This window comes from Myripristis murdjan, chromosome 4 (assembly GCF_902150065.1).
Source record: "Myripristis murdjan chromosome 4, fMyrMur1.1, whole genome shotgun sequence".
NCBI classification, from domain to species: Eukaryota; Metazoa; Chordata; class Actinopteri; order Holocentriformes; family Holocentridae; genus Myripristis; species Myripristis murdjan.
The window spans coordinates 10,198,329-10,211,078 of record NC_043983.1 but is presented as its reverse complement, the minus strand read 5'-3'; the positions used below and the strand labels follow the sequence as shown (position 1 = coordinate 10,211,078).

The 12,750-nt window shown below is 45.9% G+C and overlaps 1 protein-coding gene across 6 annotated transcripts in view; it reads right to left on the bottom strand.

Moving 5' to 3' along the window:
* The window catches only part of tle2a (TLE family member 2, transcriptional corepressor a), a 38,223-nt gene extending 25,473 nt beyond the window's left edge, over positions 1 to 12,750 (bottom strand). For all 6 annotated transcript variants that reach the window (XM_030049857.1, XM_030049859.1, XM_030049860.1 and 3 more), the window contains exons 1-2: positions 12,178 to 12,750; positions 2,299 to 2,465 (exon numbers count right to left, since the gene is read on the bottom strand). In XM_030049857.1, the coding sequence (XP_029905717.1) occupies positions 2,299 to 2,465; positions 12,178 to 12,201 (191 nt within the window). In that variant the 5' untranslated portion in view covers positions 12,202 to 12,750. The remainder of the gene's footprint in view (positions 1 to 2,298; positions 2,466 to 12,177) is intronic.

Here is a 12,750-nt window from a genome sequence, read left to right as displayed (position 1 = left end):
CACCAGCAGACATAGAAAAGAAAATTAGCCTTGGTTAATACTAAATGAGCAAGATAATAGAGCCGACAAACATGTGAAATGAACTGAGGTGAACTATGCAAAATTGCTGGAGGTGGATTTAAGTAACTTCAGCCACAATTTTCTATAATGTTAACTATACAAAATTATTTTTTTTCAACATTATATTGCTGCTATTTCCCTATGGCATAGCATTAGTAGCAGCTACAGTTTGCTGAAGTTTATTATAGCAGTTAAGAGCAAACCAAACCAGTCACTCCCGTTTCCAAACAAGGCCATACACATCTGTCGGATTAAAGAAACATCTGACAACCACATAAAAAAGGAAATATAATTTAGCACAGTGTGATAGTGCAACCTGTCAGGACAACTGTCATTATGGATTACTAAAGCTGCATTAATTTGTAGTTCTAATAGTCCCTGATGTGTAGTCCCGTCTTTGCGCCCTCAAACAGCCTCCGGGCTGCTGGAAGAGCCAAGGACAGTTAAACAACCCTTCTTGGAAAGGTTTCCAAGGCCTGCTAAAACAGCTCACTGGTCTCACGGTGCAAATTAGCTGGAAGATGGAGGCTGTAATCACAAGCCCGCTCTCGCTCCCAATCTCTCTCTTAATCTCATCATTCATTCATTGTTTATCCTGATAGCCGGGTTCTCAGTACCAGTGCTTGGCTCAAGGGCGACGATCCAGGTGTTTTGTAACATGAGGTGTAACACTGAACTCCTGCCAGAGGAACTGATCGCACCGTCTCAGACAACAGATCATGGTTGACTCATGCTCACTGAACGGCCTGATTTGTCTGGGTCAGAGCTGCTCAAAAGGTGGTTCATGGGTCTTCTGAAAATATTTTTGGCCACTTCAAAAAGGGTCACAAGGCGATATGTATACTAGGTGCTTGTTAAAAAGAAAACATTACATTTGTTTTACACGTGTGAATGATGTTTATGCAGTTTATGGAGCATGCGCTACATGCACACAAAGTCGAACTATTAATTCGATCAGTGGCAGAGACGTGGGAGCTGCACGGCTCAAGACCGGCTGCTGAATCACCAGGCACGCACACTTTTCCAGAAAATTCTTCTCCGCTGTGGCAAATAAAAACAGACATCCCAGATGACTGAAAACAGGTCTTAAATGAATGCCTACTTTCTGAACACGGCTAAAAGCTGGCCAGCATCTGTGCCCTGCGTTAGGCCCTGCTGTGGGGCCCAATCTGGCCTGCTACTGGTTTCCAGTGGTGGTGCTGGTGTGGGGCCATCCAGAGGTATGTCTGGAATCAGCCAGCCACGGCCAGGTCTCCATGTTGTTTGAACTGGGAGGTTTTGATGATGGAGATGGACAGAGGGACGGGCGCGCACACACACACACACACACACACACACACACACACACCTAAATCTGTGTGTACTAGGGAGAGACTACTGAGGGGGGTTAGACGGGCAAAGCAAAGGGGGCTATACAATGGAAGTTGGAGGGGGGACAGAGAGGAGGGAGGGGAGATCCTGGCCGGCTGAATCAAAGCAGGGAGACGAGGGGAGGGGGGGTCCTGTGAAGGTGTGCCAAGAGAACAGAGACACAGAGAAAGAGAGAAAAGGGCTGGGACGCCACAGCCAGCTCCAGTCCCACATTCAAAAGGCATTCTGGACACATTCCTGCACATCAAGCATGCCACACACACACACACACACACACACACACACACACACACACACACACACACACACACACACACACACACACACACACACACACACAGACAGAGGGGGTGGGGGACAGCCTGCACAGCTGCATAGGCCAGTACTACTATGCACATATACAAATACTGTATAGCAACCCCGCACCCCCAAAGAAAAAAAAATGGTAAAAGACATCCCAGTATGCCAGGAAAATGCCATTTCTGAGCCAAAATATCATATAGCATAGCTACATATAAAGTCAACCACAATATTACAACTATGGATAAAAATGTCCAGAAAGAGCCCTATTCAACCTGATCTAAGCAGAGGGAGAGGCACCAAAGCCTTCAGAGCCTTTTCTCAAGTGCTGTACTTAAATATCTTCCTCTCTCTCTTTACTTTCATCTCTCTCTTCATCTTCCTACTCGCTGTCTCCAGAAGGTGATCTCAATGGACTTGTTATATCTGGATTCAAAAGAGAATGAATGTGACTATGAGAGTGTGTGTGCGTGTGTGTGTGTGTCCATACATCCAAAACAGGCAGTACTGAGCAGCATCTATTACACTGGGTCTGAGGGGGAAGTCACACACACTGGAAACACCCACCTGTGGTACTGGGTTTGGAGGAACTGGAACTCCTCCTTGATGCGGTCCAGAGTTTCTGGGTAGGTTAGTTTCAGTGACTGGGGTGTCCCGGAGGCGGCTGCTGCTGCTGCAGCAGCAGCAGCCGCCGCGGCAGAGGCTGAGGACCCCGGAGGTGGCTGCAGAGGTGCCTGAGGAGAAAAGAGGGTGCATACTTTAGAAAAGCTGCCAAACTAAATCATACTTGATACCTGATTTCCAAATCAGGTGCCAGGGGTTGAATGTAGGGCTTAACGATCAGTAAAAAAAAAAAAAAAAAAAAAAAAAAAAAAAATGATATGGTGATTAATTCTACAGATTGCATTACAATTCTCATTTTCACTGAAAAAACTATTAAAAAAAGATGATGGTGTGAGTTTTGCTGAGACCTGTACCAAACAAACAAATGTTTTCTTATATCGGGGAAAACACAATTTGTAGGCCAGGGCATTTCTGTAGCACCATAATATTTTATATACAACAGTGTTTTGTCACACATTTTACCTTAATCAAAAAATCTGCAGCCACTGCAATTTGGATACTGCACTTGGCCGTATTGCAATTTGATTATTATTTTTTTTAAATTAGTTGTTCGGCCATTGTTGAATAGTTCTAAAAAAACAAAAAAACGTTTTTGTCTGTCTGTTTTGCCTGTATAACCAGGATGCATATGCAGAGGCTCTGCATATGCATCCTATCCATGTCTGTGTATGTACATGCCAGCACACTTGTAACCAATTGTAAAGGCCTGTGTACTGCAGAGACGTTGTCATTACCAGAAGCTCCAGATGTGATTGGGTCACCAAGAGTTGGATAGGAGGGCGGAGAGATGAAGAGCCTCTTAGACAAATGAATACTCTTGTATAATGGCAAGTCTGAGTAGAAGAAAGAAATACGGACAGAAAAAGGAGGGGAAGGGGAAAAAAGAGGACCCCATTATGGTCGGAGACCCCCCTTTTTCCTCCCTCCTAACTCCTGTGCCTACTCTCCCTTCTCTGCGGGGTCCGGAGCAATTAGGAGACCACAACCAGAGGGGTAATGCTGCGGGACAGGCAGACAAAAGAGGGCTGAGAACTGGACTTGGGAGGGGCTGTGGGGGGGCTATCCGTCTGTCTGTCTGTTTGGCTCTCTGTCAAACTAGCCAAGTGCTGAGGGCGACAGGGCCTGGGACAGCCGGTTCACACCACAGCCGTAATGACGGTCAAGGATGCGGCTGAGGTTAAGAGAAGAGAAAGAGACAGAGAGACGAGCTTACAGGAAAGAAGTGACTAGCTTTGATACGGCTCCCTTAGTTCATTAAGGACCATAGTCTTGTTATTCCCTCCAAAGAATGAAATTACTCTCATTAAACACTGTTTTCTTTTCAGCCCATTCCCCTGTGTTGGGAGGTGGATAAATGCAAGGAAGAAGAAAAAAAAAATCACAGAGAGAGGACAGATTTAGATTCAATGCCAAGATCTGCCTGAAAGACTGTGAGGGGAGTATATGCAAGCTGCTAAAAGCATATGCATGCTGGCATGACAAGAGGGAAGTGTGCCAGTGTCTACATGCACATATGTGTAAGGAAACGTGTACGTCCGAGCGTGTGTGGATGTGGCAGTGACGCAGGAAGAAATACTGGGAGAGAGAGAGAGAGAGAGAGAGAGAGAGAGAGAGAGAGAGAGAGAATGTGTATTGCAGAAGGCCAAAAAATTATCAGGAGAGAAAAGGAGATACAGAGGAAGGGGAAAATGAGGGAGGGAGGAGGAGAGATGCAGAGAGCCGAGTTGAAAGGGGAGGAGAGGTCGAGGGAAGGGAAAGATAAAAGGCCTGGAGAGTAAAAATGGACAGATAAGATGGGCTGAAACCTGGGAGTGAGGAGGAGAGAGAGAGAAAATACAGAGAAAGGAAGAGGAGGAGGAGGAGGAGGAGGTAAAAAGCAGCCCTGCAGAGAGGAAAGGAAAAGAGGAGACAAAAAGAAAATAAAACAAGCGAAGAAAAAGAGGAGAGGGAAGGAAAGGAGAGGAGAGGGGCTGTGGCCTCATTGTTCCTCTCTCTAACAAGCTGCTCTCAATCTGTCGGCCAGATCCCCCTCCTAGAGCGCACACACACACATGCACAAACACACACACACACACACACACACACACACACACACACACACACACACACACTGTCAGCCTTACTCACATATGCACCCTTCCATTCTCTTACTCACAAACCCCACAATTACACACACTCACCATCACACAAACACACACATTTTGTCAGTCTGGCTCACACATCACACGTACACACTACTGCCACACAAAAAACATGGTTAAACACACACACACACACACACACACACACACACACACACACACAGAGCAATTACTCTTCACAGGGGAAAAGGCGCCTAAGGAGCAAGAGCACCAAGGCCATTTTATAGGAGGATGGAAAGAGGTGGATGGAGGTGGAAGGAGTTGGGGTGTGCCTTTCTTCTTTCTCTCCTCTTTATCTCTCTTCTTTTTCCTCCCCCCTTTTGCCTTACTTTCCTCACCTATAGCCATGTGCTCCAGAGGACAGGTGCACTATTTTTCTCAGAAATGGAGGTGTGCAAAGTTAGCCGGTGCCTTGACATAAGCAAGGCGAGAGGAGGAAGTTATATAGAGTCTGTGTTTTTTTTTGTGGCGTTCAAGGGGAGAGAAGAATAGATTTATTTAGATGGAGGAAACCGCTGCCTTGCTCAGCTCTGCTGGGTCAGCCATTCGGCATCTGACGCAAAACTCCAGCCGGCTGGTCAGGGTTGTTGTTATGATGATTCAGAGCGGACTGGACGTGCACGTCACAGATGCTGTCCCTGAAAGTCAAGCAAAGCGCAGATCCTAACCCAGAATACACGACCTCCTCCTCCCTTTCCCATCTCTTCTTCTCCGATGAAGCACAGCCATTATTCTGTGCTGACTCCTGATCAGGGATCAGCTGAGCAAGCTCAAAAGTGTATAGTGTGTAGAGCTGACCTGCTGACCTCTGGGATGGGAGCATCACCTGACAGTCCCACGGTCAGTTATTCCCTCTCTCTCAGTCACACACGGGCTTAACAACAAATAAGAGACACACCATCTGCCCTTGAACAAAGCTTACATAGGCTAAAGTCACTCTGTTGCACAATTACAGACTGGGCGTTCACGCGGCCACCGCATCACTTTCAACTCCAGTTCGGTAACGTTAAGGTGACACTGCCTGACGTGGTGTGGCATAAGGCAGTGAACCCTCTATCTAGTATGATTAGAGATCATCTCATTACTCAACCGTTTACACAAACCAGCGGGGAGGTGGCTGCAGCCCTGTGGTGTTACCAGCCTTGCTCTGATCTGTTGTGTTCCAGACAGTGAGCTTGAGAAAGGCTAAAGTCAAGTGCTTGAGGTCATCTATTGCACAAGCACTCAGAGAGAAACCCAGATATGACCCTGTCGCCTCCCAACACATACACTAATCTGTCCTTTAGTCCAGGAAGGCCTAAGTCAATTGCACTGATTAAACGAGGACCTGCTAAAGTGGATTCAAGGGAGAAAAGAGACATCTATGGGGACAGTAATGACTTTAATCAGACCCCACGTCCATTCAATAGGGCTTTAAATAGGAGGGCAGAGGAAGTCCATCACGGCCTTTTTAAATGTGCTAACCAGTTGGAAGCGTTTCAGCACAACAGCACTGCTAGCGGGGTTGCACGCTGCAAATTAGGGCTGCCACATAACAGATCTGGCTGCTATTAAAAGGGCGGGTTATATGCTGCACACACACATATATTGAAGGTCACATGCGGAGACACATGGACGTAAGGAGACATACACAGGCATGCTCGCAGACAAACAGAGGCATGCACACATGCACAAAAGGCGCACATACGCAACACGCATGCACAAACAAAATGCTGGTGTGAGGGATTTGTTGGGAATGTGGCATTCCTTGAATGCAGTCGTTGCTGTTTTCATTTGAGCTCCCTCTAATTACACCACAAGAAGCAAACCGCAATGACCTCACATCCCCGCTCCAGCCCACAAACACACACACTCACCAGACAGCACGCTCACACAAACACTAACTGCATGTGTGTGCAGTTTTCCTCAAGTCTTTTACGAGCACACGTACAATTCACACACGATTTTGTGTCTCAATGTTGATAGGAATCAACGTGATTTACTGGGATTCTCACTGCCCACATAGATGTTGAATTTGCTGCTGAGATAAATTAAGACTGTAATTATATGATCTGGTTGTGTGACAAGTAGAATATTATGTTCACTGGAAAGGACCTTCCTCTGTGTTTTCTCATAGGACTGAAGACGAGGAGGTGAGAAGCAGATTTGTCATTGAGTGACCTCTCACTCTCTCACTCCCATCTTTCTCTGGTGATTTCCACCTGTGAAAAAATGTGTCTTTCACATCTGGCATCAAAGAAAACACCGGCCAAGAGAGAGTCTTTGAGGTCTTTAGTACATAGGGATCCTGCTCATTTCTAATGAGTAGTTACAGCTCTTCCAGCCTCTTTTCTGCCTTTTTGTGTTTCTGATCTCATACGTTGAATGTAGCATTGAATCCAACACGGGCCAGAGGGTTTAGCTTTGACAGCACACCCCCAAAGTCAAATTCTGCCTGTTCGCACACAAAAAGAAAAACACAGCATTTAACTGCAGGTCTCCCCTCGGCCAGATGTGCGGACCCACATTTTTTACTTGTCTAAATCGGAGCTCAATCTTTCTCTGTCCCTTCAGCTGGGTAGATGCTGCGTAGCTGCCTCCCTCCATCTAGCTCGGCCCATTAGCCAGGCCACTAATTACACTGCTTACCCACAAAGTCGATCATTAGAGTAAACACCCACCACGCTCTCTCTCCCTCTCCTTGTCTCTCTCGACTGCCTACCACCAAGGACGTAGTGACAGTAGGTCTAACCCAGAATAGCATCATGTACAATACTGTCTATCTCTCAATATCTGAATGTCTGTCTCTGCACCACCCACACACGCCTCAAACACACCTCCTCATCCCTCCATCGGTGGCCCTGGGAGAGAAAAAAATTAAACACGGCAACGTACTGTCCTTCAACAAAAGCGTTTGAAGTTCAAGCCTCTTATATCAAATTATTCAAATACGATTGTCAACAGCCAGCGGCGATTTGCATTTTTAAAGTGGCTTGCGGCGAGGAAGAATGACACAGGTCCATTGTATCCCCGTTCCTCCGCTCCCCACCCCGTCCACCTTACGTCAAGCAGCTATCTGCTCAGCCCCGCGCTGGAGAAACGTCCTGGTAATCTCTCAATGATTCCCTCACTTAGAGAGGAGGGGCTACCAGGCAGGCACCTGTTTCATTAGCACCACACATCTTTCTTTCTCTCACTTTTTTTGACCCCCTACACCTCCCCCACCCCTTCCTCCTTCCTCCCGCAAGCCTCGTTATTCAAATTTCCCTGCTGTCAGCCCACATTAGCGCAGCACCACAGTTTGGCTGTCAGCTGGCTTAATTGCTGGAGGTGCCTTCCTTTATTAGGTAACCCCCTCAGCCCGTTTGTTCCTTCCACTGAGACGCATCTCCGCAACAGCTTGTGTAAACCTGAGATCCTTTCTGCCTCCTTCCTTTCACTTCCTTCGAGCCCTTTTTCCCTGTTCCTCCCTCCCTCTCTCTCTCTCACTCGCTCTCTTCTAATCGTTGGCTGAGCAAAGCAGGCGAGTTGCTGATCGATAGCCGCGCTCTCGCCACAGGACAACAGTGGGGATAAAGAGCTAAAAGCATGCTGGGACTCGGGAAGAGGAGGCTTGTTCTGTGCTAGCTAGAAGGTGGTGAGGAGGAGGCCTCATCTCAGTGCTCCTCTTATCCAGTGTACCCATCCTCAAGCTCACCTCAGCCTCTGTGACCCACCTGACCTGATAAAATAATTTACAAAGACCACCTCCTTGAACACAGGTATTTATAAGTAAATTAAAACCTGGAACAAAGGGTCAGGGTTTTTTTTTTTTTAAATAATAATAATAAAATGTTTGGTTTAAAAAATAAGGCTCCAATCATCAGAATAATTGATGAGTTACCTCTCAAAATGAGCTATCTAGCATTTGAAACACCAAAGAGCCAGCAAAATAATCTCTGCCATGGAAGAAAAGCAAACTGTGGCTTACGACTAAGCTCATCACCCATCTTAAGACCCTGCTTTGCAAAATAATGATGTTTTTGCGGACAGAAACATTTGACTTTCAAAATACTGAACTTGAGCTGACTTTTTTTTTTTCTAAAATGAATACCAAAGATTTTTGAAAGGAACACTTGCAAAGCTTACTGAGCACTACTGTTGCCCTGTTGCCTTTCTTACACCAGAATCCTTGAGTTGGAGCTCCAGGGTCAACCTGCCCAGGGACTGCTGCCGAAGATTAGCCTCAAGGCTAAATCTGGCACATTTACAGCCATGTTTATTAATGTGCATTGTCTAACTTTGAAGAAATGCACACACACACACAAAAACAAACCAATGTGAAAAAACAATGTGCAAACAAGCATGGTAACCACAAGGTACCACATGGTCTGAGCATGACCTAAAGGTGCTGGCATCACCATCTCCATGGCAACCATTTGTGAGATTAGAGACAAATCCAGCTCTCGATATAACATTGCTATGTGTGCTTTACAAACCTGTGAAGCACAGCTGGATTGCATATTTGGCTAAGAGCAGTGCTTTGGTGAAGTTACACACTGTATAATAAAACTGAAGCACTGCTGAAGTGTGTAATGTGTCAACAGGTACACTCTGGAGATCAAGTAGCCAGGCATCAAGACAAAGGAAAGAAAATCTTTATGGAGTTGCACTGGTTTGTACAATTTAGGGACACAGTTTGTGGATGTCTGCTTCAGTGTACTGATGTGTGCTTGCAGAGGCTGAGTGGGAAGGCGGTAGAGGAAAATGCAGAACTGATTACTCACAATAGTGGCCACTTAAGCAGCCCCTCCCCCCTCGGAGGGCATTGTTCAGAAGAAAATGGTGGGTATTGGACTGTTGAAAATATTATGATCAATGATGTTGTGACCTTTGAGAGTTAGGCTTGCCTTCAGCTGATCACGGGCTGATAATTCTCAAGGCTGTGGATGTGTTTACCTATTATCTCCAATGAACCACACTCACCGTGATGGTACAATTCTCAAAAAGAAAAAGAAAAGAAAAAAAAAAGATTATTTTCTTTCTACCAAGGCCAACAGACATTGTGTAGATGCACACAGGACATATGGATGCGAGGCTAACCTGCTAGCAATGCCACCCTGCGCTCCCTCTTTATGCGCATTTATATTACAAATGTATTCATTCTTACAAATTTACAGCCTGTTGACAGTGGAGACAGAGATTAATATGCTGAATAAAGTTACCAAAAACAAAACAGATTTTTGTTTTAGAGTGGGAGGCAAGCTAACATCCCTCTATCATGTTTTGTTTTCCTCTGCTCAGCCCCGCCTCTCTGTATTTTTATAGCTATGCATCCCTCTGTCTCTGATTTGACCAATTTGGTGAAAAGCTAAGGATTTAACACAGAAAGCCGTGTCTACCATATTCCATACACTTCCAAAAATCATTTGGATGAGGTCAAAGGCCCCTAGTCCTCCCCAGAATTTTCCTTTTTAATGTTTACATAACATCTGCGCATAAAAACAGGTTTTAAATCTGAGGGGAAATGTGCCTCATAAACACACACAATGAAACAATGACACACAATAAAACTATTGTGATTTGCTCTGTTAGGGTGTCCTGCCCTTATGGTTGTATTTTTCCAATGTTACTCTATGACGACTGTGCCTTTTCAGTCTGTGTGCACTCCCATAGCGGAGCAACACATTTTAGCCCAGAGAAATTATGAAGCAGGTAGTCACTAAATTCCTATGTTATATAAGCAACTGTGAAAGAAGATCCTTTTTAAAGAGCTACAAACACAGAGGTTAAATTACATGCTACCTGGCAGCTATGAAGCCTCTTGTTTAGAATCTGAAAATACATGACCTCTCAAGGTCTAATGCTAATGGAGTGCAATACTTACTTATTTTGATAACAGATTAAACTATAGCTGACATCTTTCACACTGGACCAATATATCCATTAATGACAGAGTTATTGTCAGCCTCGCCCTCTTGAGCTGAGTTTGCCTCAGATGCCCCGGGGGCCAGGCTGAGTGCCGCTTTGCTTCGAGTTGCAAACGAGGCCTAATCACAGCCAAACACTTTCTGGGGACGGGCGCTTTACACAGTGCCGTGGAGGTCCGCCGAGTGCTGAAATGACACAGATCCGCTGGCCTTAAACGTCCCACCCAGACCCGCCGCAGTCTGCTCCTCTCTCCACGGGACGCCTGGCCATACATTAAGATGTGGTTTGGAGCTCTCACAGGAACACAGTGAGGAGAGGCTGGATGAGAGGGATTGGGTTTAGAGTGCAAACCACAGACCCACAGTTTGCCTCCCACCCTGACTGCCTGCCTTCCTGCAGTCAGCTATACTATATACACAGCTGCTGCTAGTGTGTGTGTGTGTGTGTGTCTGCGCATGTGTTTGGGAGAGCAAGCTTGCGAGATCCCTTTTATCATTGTCGCTCTAAGGAAGTACACAGTAATTTGAATAGACACTACAATGTACAACTGTGTGTAACTTAACTATCACTTTCTGCCAAGTACACAGAAACTGTATGAAAATGAATGCAACATATCTTTCTGGGTCTTCACCTGAGTGAATGAATTTGCAGGTGGATTTAATTGAGGTGGCGTACACACACTCACATGAAGTTATACTTCACAGTAGGTTTAATCTGGTTTCAATGCATAGGACATGAATGTCAAAACACTCTCAGGGGTGGGGTGCAGGGTGGCATGGGGGAGGGATATAGATGAGGGTTAGGAAAATGAGCAGGTCTTAATTGATACTTCACATAGCTAGAGGGCTAGTGTTTATGCATTTCAGCCTGCTCAAAAGCTCTCCACCTAACTCGACGAGAAAAAATTAAAGCCACGCAGCATAAATTTCACACCTAACCTTGCTGAGATCTATCTCAAAAACACAGACAGCATGCCAATTTCATTTCACTTTTTTCACAGCCCCATTAGTAGCCCCTATAGAGGGCTTCTGGCAGTGGCGGTTGGCCTCCTAGACAGGCTGAGCTACCCTGGTTGAAATCCATCAAATCAGGGCCATGCATTATCCTTTATATGATTATCAAAAAAAAAAAAAAAAGGAACATTTTTGGAAACAATGAGTGGCACTTGAGAAGGGCAGACCGTTGAGAGGTGTCAACAAGCCAAGCTGACTCACTCCCTCCCTCACCCTGCGTGGAAAGGACAAACAAACAGAGACACTTCATCATCTGGGTCAACTCCACCACACTATGGAGACACAAGGAGGCTCCATGTTCCTAGCTTGATGATAGTGGCCACCAAGGACAGGAGATTTACACACAAAGGGACTCCGTAAAGTTGGATGTTGTTTTGGAGGAGCAGGAGGGGGTGCTTTGCCCCGACTAAATCCCCAACTGATTAGCGCTGGTAACAAATATGTGCCTGACCTTTGTAAGACAAAGATTACACCGGCCGTCGTTAGAAAGACAAACAAGATATGATGTTGTACAAGTAGCACACAATCTGGAGTACCACATTTTTTTCCCCCCACAAAGGAATCCCCGGAAATAAACAGCAAGGATGACAAAGACATTGTAACAATTTCGGCTTGCACTAACTCAGGACCCTTTAATTTAACAGCATTTCGGCTCAATTTGATTTAATAAAAACCGGCTCGTGTTATAACCGCTGTGTGTTTATCTCAGCACCCGTGTCGGAAGAAAATAACCCCGTGAATCGTGGGCAGACTGTTACATAGTAGCGTAGCCTACTTACCGGTGGTCGGTTTTGAGGAAACATTGTAGCCGCCGACTTATGCGTGTACGTCTCTCTGTGTTTTTCCCCCTATCTTCTTTCTCTCTCTGAGGGCGAAAAGGTTCGTCGAGAAGTAAGAGCAGACGATGTGCTATTGTCGGTTTCAGAGAGGCATTTGGCCTGGTTTCAAAGGTAATGGCAAAGCTAGTCTCGGCTCGCTCATTCCTTGCTTCAAGACTCCTTTGTTCTGGGTTATATCTCCAACCCACACTGCACTGCACTCGACGTGTAGTAAAAGGAGAGATGCACCCGGCGGTCCGAGGGGTTTCTTCCAAGTCCTCAACTTCGCACTTCCGACAATTACAGTATCGCAAACGGTTTCCCTTCCCCGGTATATATTCTCGCCGTCTATAGCATAAAGGCCAGGGGGAAATGTGGGCTTGCTTGTGGCTTCGGAGACGGACACACCACCAGCACATTCAATGCAGCCGCAGCCTCTTTTGTCTCGCTCGTTGCCCTGCACTCTTTTCACACAACACTCCCAGTCCCTCACTTCTCTCACTCCCCCCTTCTCTGATCTTCACTGGGACATAA